A 17,189-nucleotide genomic window follows, 5' to 3' on the forward strand; every position below is an offset into this window, starting at 1 on the left:
GAGACAGGGTTTCTCTGTGTATCTTGGCTATCCTGGAACTCACTATGTAGAGCAGGCTGGCCTCGAACTCAGAAATCCACCTGCCTCTGCCTCCCAAGTGCTGGGATTAAAGGCATGCGCCACCATGCCTGGCTCTAAAGTTACTTTTATAAGAGAATTCAGTGAGTTTGTTTGAGGAGGGACAGGTCTTGACAGAGCACTGGAAGATCTTTTGTTTCAAACCTAGTGTGTCTTCCTTGCCATTGTGACAAGAATGAAGTGTTTGGATGAGGATGTGGGTTGTCTCCAGTCTGTGGAGAAAAATACCTGCTTTTATGAAAGGACTACAGGGGTAGAAATGGGGGTAAGACATTAGGTGAAGTGGGAATTTCATCTAATGTGCTTTGGGAATTGGTTTTGGAAAATAAATCAATTATCAATTTCGAGAGGCAAACAGAGGGTACACTGAAGGCAAGTACCAGGGTCTGGCTAGGCGGCTTCATTGATTGGAGTTCATTTTGCTCTGTTTTTACTGTAATACGCGCCTCTGGTACTAGATATTCACAGTTCTAGGAGAGCCAGGTTTGCTTAGTTCTTACCCCTTCTTATGTCTGCAGATTCCTCTCTGTCAAACCCGTCAGGAGCAGAGAGTTTAGCTCTCCAACCCCAGAAGCTTTTGATCTTGGACGCTCGCTCCTATGCAGCAGCTGTGGCAAATAGAGCCAAAGGAGGAGGCTGTGAGTGCCCAGGTGGGTGGATAGTCTGTCCCTGCATCATCTGTCCTTGTCAGTGCAGCTCACTTACAGCCGAGGCTTCAGTTACAGTAAATGGCAAAGCACGATCTTCGCTCTGCATCCAGAAAGCTAGGGCGTCTCTCTGGATCCTTGACATTTGTGCGCTTTGGCTGTGTGTCAGCCTGAAGGATAGGAAAGCTGATCTCTGCGCACAGGTCTGTAGAGGCTCTGTTTCTCCGTCTGTTGCCTCTCACCTCACAGTACATACATGAATCACTAGCTTCCTGCCACTCCCACAGACTTTTTAGAAAAGCAGGGTCAAACTGAGGCAGTAAATGCAGAGTTCTAGTACTAAGCCCTTTCTGAATCTGCTGTGGCCCTGCGGTTTGAGTGCTGCCACTTTGCTGCTTTTACATTTGCTGCTGTGATCCGTAAATTGAATGTATTGTGGGTTCTTTTAATTGTTTTTTTTCTACAGAGTATTATCCTAACTGTGAAGTTGTGTTTATGGGAATGGCAAACATACATTCTATCCGGAGGAGTTTCCAGTCTCTGCGACTGCTGTGTACACAGATGCCAGATCCTGGAAAGTAAGGCTTGGCTTTAATTTGTATGCTTCTTTTGTTGTTGCCGCTGTATTGCTGGGTTTTGTTTGGTTTGGTTTGGTTTTAAATGAGTTTAGAGGTATCTTCTGTTTGTTAGTGAACCTTAGTTATACTTTTGGTCCCTGTGGATATTCTTCTTGGCCTAGAAGCTGGATTTTTCCTACAGCATAGAACATCAGCTGTAGAAAAATAGTCCAGCTCCTTTGCAGAGTTTGTGGGTTTTTTTTTTTTTTAATTTATTTTTGAAATTAAAATATAATTACATCATTTTTCCCCTCCCCTTTCCCTCCACTCCTGTTATGTGTGTAGCTATTCAGGCTTTCTATGTCTGCCCCAGTTCCCAAATAACAACTCAGAGGCTTATCATTTACTAATAAATGCCTACTTTGTTTCCCAGTTAGCCCATAAGTAATTATCCTGTTTATTCTATTCTGTGTCTGCCACATGGCTGGTTACTTCTCCTCAGTTTCATACGTCCGATTTCCTCCAAGTCCTGATGGAGAAAACTCCTGTGCCTGAACTCTATGCTAGAGTTCTTCTCTCTGCTAATGTCCCACTTTCTAATCCTGCCTCACCTTATTGGCCATCAGATTTTTTTCATTTTGACCAATCAGAAGGTGCCTTAGGCAGGCAAAGAAGAGACACATCTTCACATATCCCTAAAATGTGTGTGCATATTTCTAAGTATATAAATATTATCTGTTCAGTCCATATAATGTTACTCTTATTTTTTTTTTCAGGGCTAATCACTTGGTATTGGATAATCAATTTGGAGGCTCTTCCCAATCTAGTTATTCCTTAGTTGACCTGTAGTTTTTTGTGTAGGGTACCCAGCCTCACTGGTACATTTGTAACACAGTTCTGTCACGGGGTTTAGGATGTGCAGCACATAATATATCTCAGTCCTTAGAACAGAAGCAGCAAACTCTTGTTTTTAATGGGCTCCCTCCTTTCTCTGTTGGTTATTGCCAAAGTATGAGTGCCACTGTGGTACATAGCAGCAGTCAGCCCTGGGGATGAAGCAGTGTCTGACTCTTAGTCACTGTCCTCTTGCTGTAAAAAGACATCAAACTGGGCTGGAGAGATGGCTTAGTGGTTAATCACTGACTACTCTTCCAGAGGTCCTGAGTTCAAATCCCAGCAACCACATGGTGGGTCATAGTCATCTGTAACAAGATCTAATGCCTTCTTCTGGTGTGTTTGAAGACAGCTACAGTGTACTCATATACATAAAATAAATTAAATCTTTAAAGAAAAAAAAGACATCGAGACCAAGGCAACTTTCTCTTCTCCCCTCTCCCCCTCTCCCCCTCCCCTCCTTTCTTCTCTCTTTTTTTTTTTTTTTTTTTTTTTTGGTTTTTCNAGACAGGGTTTCTCTGTNTAGCCCTGGCTGTCCTGGAACTCACTCTGTAGACCAGGCTGGCCTCGAACTCAGAAATCCGCCTGCCTCTGCCTCCCGAGTGCTGGGATTAAAGGCATGCGCCACCACCGCCCGGCTCTTCTCTTTTCTATATAGGGTCTTACCATGTATCTTTGACTGACCTGGAACACACTCCAGATCAAGCTGGCCTTGAACTCACAGAGCTCCACCTTCCTCTGCCTCCTGAGTGCTGAGTGTTCCATTGGTTTTTCAAGACAGGGCTTCTCCTGGACTCGCTTTATAAATAAAGCTGGCCTCTAACTCACAGAGGTCTGTCTACTTCTGCCTCCAGAGTGCTGAGATTATCTTTGAAGAGCTAGATGTGGTACACTCCAGCACTTGGAGGCTAATCCAGGAGAACTGAGTTCCAGATCAGTTCTTGGGTTGCATAGCAAGACTCCTGCCTCAAATTCATTAAATGTGGGGTGGGGGGAGCAATGTACTTGTGTGTGTATCAGAACCAGTGGCTGGGGCATAGCTCGGTGGTAGAACACTTAACTAGCAAGTGTGAGAGAGACCCTGGATTTTATTCCCAGCATATTTGGGGGGGGACAAAAAGAGGGGAGGGGGAGTGAGGTTAGGGTACTGGAGAGATGGCTCAGTGATTAGGAGCACATACAGCTTTTGCAGTTTGGTTCCTAGCACCCACATTTTGCTGCTCACAGCCACCTGTAACTCTAGCCCTAGGGGCTCTGATACCCTCTTCTGGTGTCCTCACAATACACCACTTCCTTACACACAGTTAAAAATTAAAACTAAATTCCAGGTACAGTGTAGCATTGTTAATTACAGGGGTTTTTGGTTGCTGTTGATTTTTAGTTTGTTTTTCCCTAAAACGGGCTTCTCTTGATTGTGGAGCTTGAATCTCACCTTGACATTCTTTATGAATAGACTTTTTAAAAATCACTTTAGAAACAAAGGTCTTGTGGAAATGCTTCTTAATTTGGCAGGCATTGGACATGATGCCATAAAATCATATAAATCAGTATTTCCTTATCTTCCCTTTTTGTATATAGTTGGCTTTCTGCTCTTGAAAGTACAAAGTGGCTCCATCACCTGTCTGTGCTTCTGAAGTCGGCACTTCTTGTGGTGCATGCTGTGGACCGTGATCAGCGACCAGTGCTGGTGCACTGCTCAGATGGCTGGGATCGGACTCCCCAGATTGTGGCCCTAGCTAAGCTCCTACTTGACCCTTATTACCGAACCATAGAGGTAAGTGTGTCTGAGGGAGGGAAGAGGGTTTCAGGGTAGGTTGGGGAACCCTTAGGAAGGTTGTATGTCAATTTTGGGATGAAAGTTAAGTCTACAGAAAGTGTACTTTGTTGTAATCATGCATCCATCACTTAGAGCTATATGACTAGTCTTATGGTTAGTGACAGGCATTGCGGATACAGAAATGTTTCCTTTGCAGCTTCTCTACTTGGAAAGATTTTGTCTACTTCAGAAAAAATGGGCTTAAGAGAACATGCTTATGATAGTATGTTTAGACAGAACTGCATGGCGTTCTGGAGAAACATCTGCCCTGAAATAACCATTGTTGGGTTAAATATAGAAGAACAAAAGCATAAAGTGACATAAAGTACAAATATTTATAAAAATTGCTGCTGGGGAAGAATTTTTACAAATATGGCTTTATAAATATAACATCAAAAGTGAAAATTAGTAAAAGAGAAATTTGGGTAGGCAGGTAGCACTTGTGTAGTAAATGAGAGTGACTACACAGATAGATAGATAGATAGATAGATAGATAGATAGATAGATAGATAGATAGATAGATAGTCAGTGTCCTTTAGCTGGATCCTGAATAGAGTTGGTAAATTGAGGCATTTGTGGCATTAGTGTAAAAATGTGTGAACCATTAGGGAGAGAGCCTTTGGCTCTGAGCCTATGCCAGAGATTGGCTGTTGATGACATGGAGCTTAGGATGTCACGGGTGAGACAGTATTGCACAAGTGATCTCTCCTCGGTGCCTCTCTGCAGGGTTTCCAAGTCCTTGTGGAGATGGAGTGGCTGGACTTTGGCCATAAGTTTGCTGACCGGTGTGGTCACGGGGAGAACTCAGATGATCTGAATGAGCGTTGTCCAGTGTTTCTACAATGGCTGGACTGTGTTCATCAACTTCAGAGGCAATTCCCTTGCTCTTTTGAGTTCAATGAAGCATTCCTTGTGAGTTTGGACTTAATGATTCTACATTTTGGGACCCATATACACCTAGAGGGATGCTAATACAAGTGTTAGGGGCCATTTTTACCTAAAACTATGCACTTTTCAAATTGATTAAGGAGTGACTGCTTTATTTAAAAGCAACAGCAGTTAATTGGCATTTTATTTTTCACTCAGTGAATCTAGCCACACCAGGTTTTCCTCTGTAAACATAGAGTTGGCTTCTAAAGTGTATGGTCTAAAAAGTAGTTAGAGATAGAAACTATCTGAATCTGCCGTGCTCCCCTCCAATCTCTACTGATGCTGTCTGCCATGTTTTCTGCTCCCGCCCACTCCTTTGATGAAAGATGTCCTCTTCCTGTTTGAGTCCTCCAGCTTCCATCCCCTTATTTCTGACTGGCTCAGCATTTCTGCACTATGCTTCTTGCATTAGTATGTCTTTGACATGGGAGTGCTGGTGGTTGGGGTCAGGCAATTGGTAACTGTGAAGAGGAGGTGCCATAGCTGCCTATGCACATACAACCTACATCCCTGAGTGAGCTGAAGTGTTCTCAGGGATGTCATGGTGAATTGTTCAGTTGGGTTGAGCTCCTTTCTGAGACCATGTACCCCACTGTATGATTTTGCCTGATGGAATTTTGCAGGTGAAACTGGTACAGCATACCTATTCCTGTCTCTTTGGAACATTCCTGTGCAACAACGCCAAAGAGAGAGGGGAAAAGCAGACTCAGGAACGGACATGCTCTGTGTGGTCGCTTCTTCGAGCAGGCAACAAGGCTTTCAAAAACCTACTGTATTCATCTCAGTCAGAAGCCGTATGTACCCTTTAGCCTGTCTCTGTGATCAGAGTTTGAGGGTGGGGCGCATATGGGAGCTGGTTTGAATAGTGCTTGTTTTTGTGAAAACGTGTCAGCTGTTTCAAGGTACCGGTTCCACTTTTCCATTTTCCACCATTCTGTCTATGTAAGCCTGTGCTTTGACAATGCTCTAGCCTGTCCATGACAACTCAGGTTCAAGGTGGTTTGGTGTAAAACACATCCTTCCTTTGTCGTGAATCATTGCCTGTACTTCCACTAGTGCTCAGCGTAGTCCTGACACGTTTCCACTCTCTGGAGGAAAAGACATTAAGGTTCCTTCTTTCAGATGCCTTGAATGGCTAAGAAGTGTCAGCCAGCAGGTTCCTGCTACTCTCCCATGAACCAGGCAATGGGACCCACTCAACTCTGTCTCAACACAAAATTCTTTTTGCTGTTGGCATGTATCTGTCTGTCTGTGATTTTCTTCACACAAGAGCTGCCAGGCCTTTTAACACTTTGTTCCTTCAAAAGAATGCCTTCTGCTAACCAGAGAGAGAGAGAGAGAGACAGTCTCTGTGTACCAAAATGTATTGGTGTTCCCTTTGTCGAATGCTGTTTAACCCTTAGCATGCAGGCTAATCAGAGGTTGTACTACATTGCTGGGCAATTAATACACTTGTAATCACAGTTAAGTAGTTAGGAGAAAAGACTTAACAGTATCTCTCCTTCCCTTCGTTGTGCCTGCTGGGAAAGTGGCAGTAAGAGGTAGGGAAATACCCTTATTTTCACATGATTAATTTAAGGAATTCTATACAATAGATTTGACAGCTTTCACTGAAGCCAAGCTTTAGGGAAACAGACACATTTACCGCATAACAGAACAATTCTTACTCCGTAAATCAGGCTGATGGAAGCCTGTCATTCAGTAGAGACCACCTGAGATAATAAGAAGTCGGCCTTTAAAGGACCCATTAGATTTTCATGCTCACGAGAGGCTTTTAAGTAAAGAGTATTGGTCGACAGAAACCCTGGGTCTATATCTATCCTCTTGGGAGATAGACCTTCATTTACCAGTGCCACCTCCTTGTTGATCTGTGACCCAGCTGTGTTGAGTGGCCCACCTAGGTGTGTTCATTATTGCTCTGTAATTCCAAGCATTTCCAAGAGATTTACTGGGACATGCATAAACCTGTGTCCTCCCCACCCTCTCCTCAGGTGCTCTACCCCGTGTGCCATGTGCGGAATCTGATGCTGTGGAGCGCAGTGTACCTTCCCTGCCCATCCCCGTCTACCCCCACAGATGACAGCTGTGCACCATACCCAGTCCCAGGCACCAGCCCTGATGAGCCCCCACTGAGCCGGTGAGCCCAAAGCTGATGCCACAAGTCCTAAGTCCTAAATGGTACTATTCTCTCTTTAGTGGTGGTATTCCCTCTCTCCTCCCTTCTTCCATTCTTCTCCCCCTTCTTCTCCCTCCCTTCCCTGCCTCCAAGGCTGACCTTAGACTTACAGTGATGTGCGTGTTCGATTTACTGGCCTGAACCACAACATCTGGCTGAAGTTTAGCTTCTTAAGAAGGAGAGTAAGCCTTATTTCTGAAAATGAATTGGACCTGTCCCTACATTATTCTGCCACCTGCACTGAGTGGTTTTTTGGTAGTGGAGCCCATCTGTGGAGTCTTTGTGCACTCTGGTTTGTTCACACCCTGCTCCCTGCCCTGGTTAGTCTTCTGAAGCTTGAAAGTCAGATGCTTTAAGATGAGAGAAACTGATTTTGCCACTTGCGAATAAGCTTTATTCAGATCAGAGTGAGAGCTAATAAATGAACTGAGATAATAAATGAAGTTAAAATGGTTAGTACAAAGGACCAGCAAGTTCCTTTGCCACTACTTGAGAGGCGTAGACCATTGCAAGGAATGCCTCGTGAAGGCTGCAGATGCAGGAAGCTCTGGGTTGAGCCCCAGTTTTGCATAACCTGGCCTGGTGACACAACCTGGCCTGGTGACACATTCCTGTACTGCCAGCGCATTGGTGGTAGAGGCAGAAGGATCAGGAGTTCATGGTCATTGCTTGGCCATATAGAGAGTGTGAGGCCAACCTGGAATACATGTGTCCCTGTCTGAAAAAGCAAAAAAATAAAGAGAGGAAAACGTAAAAGGATGCCTTTTAGAAATAATATATGCTGTTAGCTTATTTGGGGGTGGGGACTGGTAGTGAGGAAGTTCAGGCAGTACCTGTGGAGATCCGTGCCACTCTAGGAGTCTGAGCCTCATTTCAGAGATGTGGCTGCGATGGCCCAGTTGTGAAACAGTAGCTTACGGAAAACCTTGGGTTGTCCTCTGGGGCCGCACTCTAAATCGCCTCTAAGATTCTCATTTTCCCTAAACCCTTTTCTTTTAGGCTACCCAAGACTAGATCATTTGACAATCTGACTACAACCTGCGAAAACATGGTGCCACTGGCCAGCCGGCGCAGCAGTGACCCCAGCCTGAATGAGAAGTGGCAGGAGCACGGGCGCTCGCTGGAGCTGAGCAGCTTTGCCAGCACTGGGGAAGAGGTGCCTGCTATGGACAGCCTGCGCAAGCCCAGCAGGCTGCTCGGAGGTGCTGAGCTGTCTGTGGCAGCCGGTGTGGCTGAAGGGCAAATGGAGAACATTTTGCAAGAGGCCACCAAAGAGGAGAGTGGGGTAGAAGAGCCTGCCCACAGGGAGCACACTGAGGTGCCAGAGGTCAAAGAGGAGCCACCCTTAGCAAAAGAAAGTAGGATGGCAGCCGAGGGCCCCGTTGTACTTTACCAAGAACCACAGCTGGATGGTGCTGCTTTAAGAAGCCATCTAGGCCCCAGCCTGTCTTTGTTCTCCCAGGGTATTCCTGAACATCAGGATGGGCATGATGTTCTCTCTAGTTCACTCCAACCTCCTCTCAGGGGAGAGGACTCCCAGGAGGTCCCTGTAGAACAGCCTCAAGTAGAGAATATTGCAAAGGACAGGGAGAATATAGCTCCTGCTGTCCCAGTAGATGCAAAAGTTGGCCTTGGTACCTTACAGTCTAGTTCTCTGCTGCCTTCCCAAGTCCCATTTGAGACAAGAGGACCACACATGAACAACTCCGTGCATATGTTACTAGAAGATAAGGTGAAGTCAGAAAGTAGGCCCCAGCTCCATCACAGACCTTGCCCGGTAAGCAGTGGTAGATTCAGTGGCAAGGACATGCTTCCTGTAGCACCAGAGCCCAGGTCTGCTGAGAGGCCCCAATGGGACTCTGTGCTACACAGGACTTCACCCCCTGGCAACACCCTTAGCCTGATGCAGGCTCCTTGTGCCTTGCCGTTAGATAAGTGTAGACAGGGAATTGTGTGCAACGGTGCCCTAGAGACTGAAAACAAGGCCTCAGAACAGCCTGCAGGGTTTGACACCCTTCAGAAGTACCCCACACCCAATGGGCATTGTGCCAATGGGGAGGCTGGGAAGAGCAAGGACTCACTGAGCCACCAGCTGTCTGCCACAAGCTGTGGCTCTGCTCACTTGTACTCAAGGAACTTGCCCCACAAGTGGCTGAATAGCCACTCAGGGAGGCCATCCACGACCAGCAGCCCTGACCAGCCTTCCCGCAGCCACCTGGATGACGATGGCATGCCTGTGTACACGGACACAATCCAACAGCGCCTGCGACAGATAGAATCTGGCCACCAGCAGGAAGTGGAGACCTTGAAGAAACAAGTCCAGGAGTTGAAGAGTCGCCTGGAGAGCCAGTACCTGACCGGCTCTCTGCGCTTCAATGGAGACTTTGGAGATGAAGTGGTAAGCTAGGTCATGGTTCCTTTGAGCCTCTCCAAGGAGACGGCACACAGAGGCCAGCAAGATAACCCTTTGCACCCAGTGCGTGGTTATTGAAACAGATTTCTGAAAGGATTAGAAAGGTCTTAATGTTGAGAGAGATTGTTTGGGTGTTGGCCTTGGCCGTGGAGAAAGCAGTCTGCCTCTTTTCTGCTGAGCTGTCTTCTTATTCCCTTGTAGGCAGTTAAGAGAAAGAGGTGAGTTAATATGCATGACACAGGGATCGAGTCTCCGCAGAGAGGGTCCTGTGTCAGCCAGGCTTTGTGGCTCATGCCTGTAATCAAGGGAGGCTGAGGCAGAGCATTTCTACAGGTTTGAGGTTAGTCTGAGCTGTATAGTGAGTTCTGGTCTAACCTGGACAACAAAGTGAGAGCCTATCTCAGTTCACTCTACCCTGAAATAAAATGTGTATGTTTAGAGGGGCTTATACACCTGTTGAGAATGGCATTGATAGAGCAGTGCTGGTTCTGTTATCGGAGTGTTTGTCCTGCCTGAGTCACTAGTGAGCTGCCTGCTTTCCCAGACTTTGGGAGTGTTGAGAGCCTTGCTTTGCTCTCTTTGAACAAGTGTTTGTACCCACTCTGTGGCAGGTGCTGGCAAGAGAAATGGAGAGAAGGGGTTGATCTTTGTTTGTTTTTAAAGCATTGTTGAGGACTCAGTACTGATGAGACTTGGTGGCTAGAAATGAGGGTACCAGGGTTCCTGGGCCCCCAGAGGGGCTTTCTTCTTTGATGGGTCTGACAGTGTAAGGCAGGTTCTGGAGTAATCATCCCAGATCCAGTGACTTTCCAACCAAAGGAAGTTTTGGCTTTTTTTTCATACTAAATACTGGTTTCTCATTATCCCAAAGAGTCCCTCAGAAGAAAGGAGGGCACACTCAAGTCACTGTTTTCATTCGGTGCTGGACTGGATCCCCAGGCCCACGAGAACAGCTGGCACAGGGAACTCCTTCTCCCTCCAACTCAGTAGTGGCTTCCTGGTCCCTTAGACCCATCTTTCCACACCATGTCACTTGCAGAATCCATGTGTCCTTCTGAGTGCAGCCCCTCTGCACCTGGCCAGCCTAAGTCTGGATGGCTAGTGTGACTGCACATTTGCCACTTTAGCTCAGGCCTGCCCAGAGACCCACCCCAGTGCTCTGCTCCTCCTTTGGGAGGAGACAGGTTCACTCCGTTCAGCTGTGTTTGTTTGCCAACAGACTTCAATCCCCGACTCGGAAAGCAATCTGGATCAGAACTGTTTGTCTCGCTGCAGCACAGAGATTTTCTCTGAAGCCAGCTGGGAGCAGGTGGATAAACAGGACACAGAGGTACAGGCTCAGCCCCTGCTCTGCGTGCCAACCACACAGGTGTCCTACAGTTTTCCATTCCAGCCCCTCCCCATGCCACTGACCAAGGAAGAACTCACAGACAGTCTTCAGCCTCCGCACCTCAGCTTCTGAAAACCCACATCCATCAGTTGTAAGACAGGGACATCAGGGAGCTGGCCCTTTCTCTCCATTGCCTCTGCCAGCTCTCATAACAACCCAGGGTGCCACTGGGCCAATTTGTGTCAGAAGGTTGGCGCCTCCTCCAGGCAAACAATTTGGACACCTTTATACTGTTAGCAGGCCTGCTGGGCTGGTACTGCTGGAGCACATGGAGTCCTTGTGGCTCTTGCTCCCCTGGTGTGGCTCTGTTGACTTCAGCTGACTGGTCCACCTCTTGTTACTAACTTGGTCCCATGTGTTTTACAGATGACTCGTTGGCTACCTGACCACCTGGCTGCCCACTGCTATGCCTGTGACAGTGCCTTCTGGCTCGCCAGTAGGAAACACCACTGCAGGTGCCTCTGGGTGGCTTTTAGGGTGGGATGGGTTACAGGATCTGAACTTGGGCATCTCACGAGCCGTGCTCTGGATGAGCTGCCCTGGGATTGTGTTTCTGTGCCTCTGAAATTGGTTCTTCTAGAACTGTATTTGGGGACTCTTTTCCAATTCAGTGATGACCATTACATTTTGAAATGTGGACATACTTTGTTTCGTTTCCCAGATTGGTGGTTAACAGCTACCATGCAGATCTTCATTTCTTATTTCCAGCATAAAATTGGTCATGGCTACTTTGAGTGAAGCATAGGCGGGGGCCTGGTTTTCCTACTCCTTCCTACTCCCTGCTCCCGGTGCTGCTGGGAACCGTAGACACAGCTGAGGACGGTCTCCAGTCCTTGTTGCTACCAATTTCTTTTTCCTGGGTTGGGGAGTGAGTCACTAAGGCTGCTTTGCCCTGGCTGGGGTAGTGACTCTCTGGTTCGGTGTTCCTAGAATAGGAAGTTTATCAGAATCACACAATGGCCCACTTGTAGAAGTGAGACTGTATTGAAAGTGATGGAAAAATCTCTTTGTAGACAGATGACACTCTTAGGACCATGGGTCTCCCCCACCCTGCACCCCTAGACCAAGTGGCTTCTCTGAGCTCTTTCTCCCCTCCTTGCAGGGATACTGACCGTGTTGATCAAACGTGGTGAGCATTTACAACAACTTGTCTGTGATGTCTGCACACCCACAGTAACTTCTCCACACTAATGCTGCCATTCCCTTTTCTGCACGCATTGGGCCTTGAAAGGGTGAATTTAGGCAGGCAGGTGGGCATGGGAGATCCATAGCAGCTGATGAAAGAAACTGCCAGGGGTATGTCTGCTGCAGCCAAGTGCTCCCCTCTGCACTGTACAGGCCAACTGGGCTCTGAGGCTCCTGATGAGAAGGGATGCTCCTCCAGGGCTCGTCTTTGGGGAAGGCCAGTGGGCTTCAGAGCTTTTTTTGTCAAGGAGAGGTGACAGTTATTCAGTGACGCCAGTATGATAGTAGTAACTTTCAAGTCAGATGGCATCACTTGCTTGTTGTGATTTTATAGAGACAGAAGTGAACAGAGAATTACTTAGCGTGGAAGATTCCACTTAGGTCTTTCAGGGTCAACCAAGGGAAGTCAGATAGAAAAGCTTAATTGTTCCAACTCATATCAGGCTTTTAAGCTGAACTTCAGCAGGTCTGTTTAACAAGTACAGACATTCAGAAGATTTCCCGTGTAACCACAAGTTCTTCCTGACTCATGCTTCTTAGAAAGGTATAAAGTGTTTCCTACATTCTAGAAACAAAAGGCTTTGTGTTCTCGTTCCCTGTCCTGTTGTCCTGTGTCCCATCTTCCCTTCTCCACTGTTGCTTTGTCTCATGTGGTCTTCAGTGTCTGCTCCTCCTGTCTGAGTGCTCCTTACCCAGTGTGGTCTGTATTCTGCAGAGTGTGACTGAGAGGTTAGTGCAGAGGCAGCCTTTCTGTTAACTCCCTCTTCTCAGCTCTGGAGAGCTGTGCCTTGGGGTTCCCTGTGCTGAGCTGGCCAGTGGTTGGATTGTACTTCAGGGCTCAGCAAATGTAGGATTACTTAATCCTGTGTTGGTTACCTTCCGTGTATGTGTGTGTGTGTGTGTGTGTGTATGATGGAGTGAGGGCTGGAGGGTATGTATGGGCAGACCTGTGTTGCAAAGATGCAAAGGACTAGGGATTTGGGCAGAAAGGAGAAGGAAGCCTTGAGATGCATGGGGCAGGGCAGTGAGCCCTAGCAGACTGACCACTGTCTAGTAGGGATGCATGTGTTTCTCCATGGCCTCGTCCTTCCACCTCCTCTTCACGCTGAGCATGTGTCATGTGCTGCTTTGGTTTCTGGCTTTGCATGCTGCTGACAGCAGTCTGCATCCAACTTGCCCCCGAGGCAGTGACCATTAGGCCAGAGCTCCTCATCCCCAGCTGGGCAGCATAGTTGCTTCTCTTCTTTGAGAGGCCCACGGGCTGTCTCCACTTGACTTTGGTCTCCCTTTGACCTCAGGCTACCCAGATGGCCAGTGCCAAGGTTAGTGCAGCCACTGGGTACATTCCCGGGTCAGTACTCAGCACTGAGCTGGCAGTTGGCTGTAGTGCAGGGCTCATTTGCCCACAGAGAGCTCTCCTGAGCATCTTCCTATGCATCCGGCAGCCTTGTGTCAGAGTGGTGAGGCAGCCCCATGCCATCCTTGGCCAGAGGGGAAAATGACTGCACTAGGTAGACTTATCTTCCTATTGAGCTTTTTCCTGGCCTGTCCTGGAGAAATGAACGTGTTTCTAGCACATCCAGACGGTACACACCAAATGCTGCTCTCTGAAGTTATTTTTTTCTCTCATAAAAACCTAGCAGCTGAAACTAATGATGTTTTTTTTTTCTTCTTGTCTCAAGGAATTGTGGGAATGTATTCTGCTCCAGTTGTTGTAACCAGAAGGTTCCAGTTCCTAGCCAGCAGCTCTTTGAACCCAGTCGAGTGTGCAAGTCTTGCTATAGCAGCCTCCATCCCACAAGCTCCAGCATTGACCTTGAACTGGATAAGCCTATTGCTGCCACTTCAAACTGAAGCTCAGTGACCTGGGGGAGCAGAGGCCATGCTGCTGTTCTTTTAACAGGCTCATACACAGCCTGGGCAGTCCAAGAGGCCCATACATTTTGGAATGGGGGCATGGAACAACCTGTACAGAGATTGGGATGTACCACTGGATTGTAAATTGATTTTTGTTTCATCTCCCCTTCCCTTCCATCCTCTTCTTTGCCTTCTAAAAAGAAAAATACCCCAGTTGTCTTAATTTTTTTTTTAATGGAAGCCCAGAGGTTACCAGGCTGAGCCGCTTGCTGTCAGTCATTCTGTGAGATCACTCAGTGCTTCCCTGTGGGAGGAGCCAGAATGAAGGCCTGAGACAGCAGGACAGAAAGCCAGCCTAACATTAGTAACCATTCTTCACATCCCACTATGGCAGAGTTGACTGGCAAGCCTTTGCTGCTGGGGAGGCTGGAAGCCCTTTTCTAGAGAGTACTGTTCCTGAGAGGGATAGGGCCGTCCCACCTCACAGACGAAAAGCAGGATGGCGTTGGGAGGAAGGCACACAGTGAGCTACTCCCCAGGCCTCACTTTGGAACGAGAGGTATGTGCTGCTTTTGAGTTAACTGAGGGGCTAGATGGCTGACGTGTTGGCCCACGTGGATCCCAACTTTAGCATGACCAAGATCGGGTAGGGCTCTCTCTGCCTCCTGGGCTTCCAGACCGAAAGGTACAGACTGGCCAAAAAGCGGTGTCCTCCTGCAGTGGTCAAGGCCTACACTGAGTGAGGCACCTGGGAGCCCCCTCTGGGTCCTAGTTCTACAAGCAATCTCTTCCTCAGCCACCACAGGGAAATCCAGACTCAGGGTTCCACAAGTCTCCTATTCCCAAAGCAAACCAATCATGCATCTCCCCTTGTGGGACAGAATCCCCACAGTTCCAAAGCTCTCCACACAATCAGCCTTCCTTTTCTACTTCTGGGACAGCAGGAAGGACCCAGGAGTCCCTTGTCCTGCTTCTGGCTGCCTGAGTGGGCACATGTCTGACTCCTGCTATCTATCAATGAAGAGCCCTTGATGATTGTAGGGCTCTAAGAAAATGACATGGCCTGGAGGAGATTCAGGGTACCTTTCCCCAGTGAGCTTTGATGTGGTTCAAAAAGAGCCTTAAACCAGTAGTTCTCTGTGGTGGAGGTGGGCATGGGAAGGGTGGAGAGCAGTTTTGGTTTGTGCTTTGAATTGTTGGCATCTGTGTTTGTGACCATCCCACCCCCCAAGGGTGATGCTTAGCTCTGCTAAGAGCTGCAAACTGGTAACAGAGCAGATTATAGTGTGGGGGCAGGGTGAAGTTGGGAGACACCTCAGTTCTAGCCTAGCCTATATCCTTGCCCCTCCCCTCTGGACGCTGTTACCTGGCCATGGGCCTTCTGTGTCTCAGGAAGGTGGCTTCTGCATGTTCCTCAGTATGGATGCAAGAAACCAGAAGCCTTCCCTAGTCTGCTGAAGGGAAGGCTGGAGTATCGAGTATTGCTCATCCCTCCGGGAGCAAGTCAGGCAGAGGCCGAGCTTAGTGAAACAGGGTGAAGTGCTCCATGCTCTCTCTGGTCTGGAGTAGGGGTGGGAAAAGGTTGGCATAATTGAAGATTGTGCAGTTCCTAGTGACGGGTGCCAAGAGGGTATGATACGGGTTTCTTGGGTCTGTTGTACAGTGTGAATAAATGCTTGCAGCTCTTAGCCCTTTTTGATCAATGAAGCACTTTTTTTATTAATATTTTCTTTGTATGTAAAGGAGGAACCATAACTCTCCGTAGCTGTACATATAACCCTTTTCTCCTAAAGAGGAGTCAGTGCTCCTATATTTTTCATTTTTTGTCAAAGCAAGAAGTAAATACTTTAGAATTGTTAAATATATAGATAAAGTGAATAAAGTTGAGTGTCCGCACGGTGGCATCTGCAAACGAGTTCTAATTCTTTGCCCTGTAGTTTAAACTCTCTTTGTCCCTTTTCCCCTGACATAGGAGCAGTGGTTTGAGGAACTGCTGGGAGTTTGACCTTAAGCAAAGGAAAACTGCACATTTCAGCCCAGACCTTGGCAAAGGGACCTCCCAGGATGCCCAGGCACTCTAGTCCACTTTCTCAAGGATTTGCCTGTGAGGTCTGCCAGGCTGAGAGAGGGCAGAGCACTGGTCATCATAAGGACCAACTGCATATCCATAGTAGTCAGTGTACCTCCAGCCTGGAGTCTCCTTTCCTTTCAAATGGGAACTTGTCATTTAACACAGGCTGGCACACATGCTATTTGTAAGGCCACTGAGCCTAGCAGCAGCTGACTGCCCTAGGGCTAAGAACCTCTTAAGTGCTTAGAACCTTGGGTGTTTATACCTAGCTCACAGCTAAGACCTGGAAAGCAGCCATTGGAATTTTTTTAAGCATTTACTTATTTTTCAACAACCAAAGAGCAGTGAGCTCCTAACCATAGTAATCCATCCAGTCCCTAGCATGTGATTTCAGGTATTACATGTAGTGATTGATTTAGTCATTCATTATGTGCTTATGTGCATGTACTTATGTGCATGTGTTGTTTGTGACATGGCACATGTGTGGCAATTAGAGGACAATCTAGCATTCGGTTTGCTCTTTCCATATGTGATCTGGGGATCAAAATTGTCGTGCCTGGTGACAAGCACATTTGTTATCTGCACCATTCTGTCAACTCAGTCTTGGTAAATACAGTGCCACAAAGCCTCACTGCTGGCTTTTCTGGCAGGAACCTCACCACTTCAAGGATCGGATGCAGAGATAAGTGACAGACAGCATCAACCAGATGGCACGGGGTCCTTCTTCCAGCTGCACTTGGCTTTTCCCCCGGTCCTAAGCCTGAAAAGCAAGTTCTTGAAGTCTCTTCCTCCGGAAGAGCTTCTTGTCTTCCTGCCCTTCGTTTTCCTAGAAGGCCAACTCCCATGCCATTCCTTCACTGGTTCTTGAGGCCCCAGGTTCTGCTCCTGTCCCCAGGGGCCACCCCCCATCCATCTGGCTTTCTCATCCTTACAGTGCACCTGCACTGATACTCCCAGTCCCGAGGCTGCCCCTGTACTGTACCCCTTGCTGCTCCCTGGGTGCATGAGTCCTCGAGTCACAGCTCTCTGACCTGGAACACTTGCTTCCTAGAAGCCTGAGACATCAGGCTAGGGGTGGCTCAGTGTTGGGACATTTCTTAACATCAGTAACCTGAATCAACAAGGTCTCTCTCTCTCTCTCTCTCTCTCTCTCTCTCTCTCTCTCTCTCTCTCTC

General features: G+C 47.6%; 1 protein-coding gene across 5 annotated transcripts in view; it reads left to right on the top strand.

Moving 5' to 3' along the window:
• Mtmr3 (myotubularin related protein 3) overlaps positions 1-17,145 on the top strand; it is a 110,993-nt gene extending 93,848 nt beyond the window's left edge. For 2 of the 5 annotated variants that reach the window (XM_029544969.1, XM_029544968.1), the window contains 11 exons: positions 597-728; positions 1,192-1,303; positions 3,755-3,950; positions 4,719-4,904; positions 5,546-5,716; positions 6,914-7,059; positions 8,098-9,496; positions 10,731-10,841; positions 11,268-11,356; positions 12,004-12,030; positions 13,769-17,145. In XM_029544969.1, the coding sequence (XP_029400829.1) occupies positions 597-728; positions 1,192-1,303; positions 3,755-3,950; positions 4,719-4,904; positions 5,546-5,716; positions 6,914-7,059; positions 8,098-9,496; positions 10,731-10,841; positions 11,268-11,356; positions 12,004-12,030; positions 13,769-13,940 (2,741 nt within the window). In that variant the 3' untranslated portion in view covers positions 13,941-17,145. The remainder of the gene's footprint in view (positions 1-596; positions 729-1,191; positions 1,304-3,754; positions 3,951-4,718; positions 4,905-5,545; positions 5,717-6,913; positions 7,060-8,097; positions 9,497-10,730; positions 10,842-11,267; positions 11,357-12,003; positions 12,031-13,768) is intronic. The other 3 variants (XM_029544970.1, XM_029544971.1, XM_029544972.1) reach the window with 3 other exon arrangements.
• Positions 17,146-17,189: the final 44 nt, after the last annotated feature.

The sequence above is a fragment of the Mus pahari genome, chromosome 13 (assembly GCF_900095145.1).
Source record: "Mus pahari chromosome 13, PAHARI_EIJ_v1.1, whole genome shotgun sequence".
Taxonomy (NCBI): domain Eukaryota; kingdom Metazoa; phylum Chordata; class Mammalia; order Rodentia; family Muridae; genus Mus; species Mus pahari.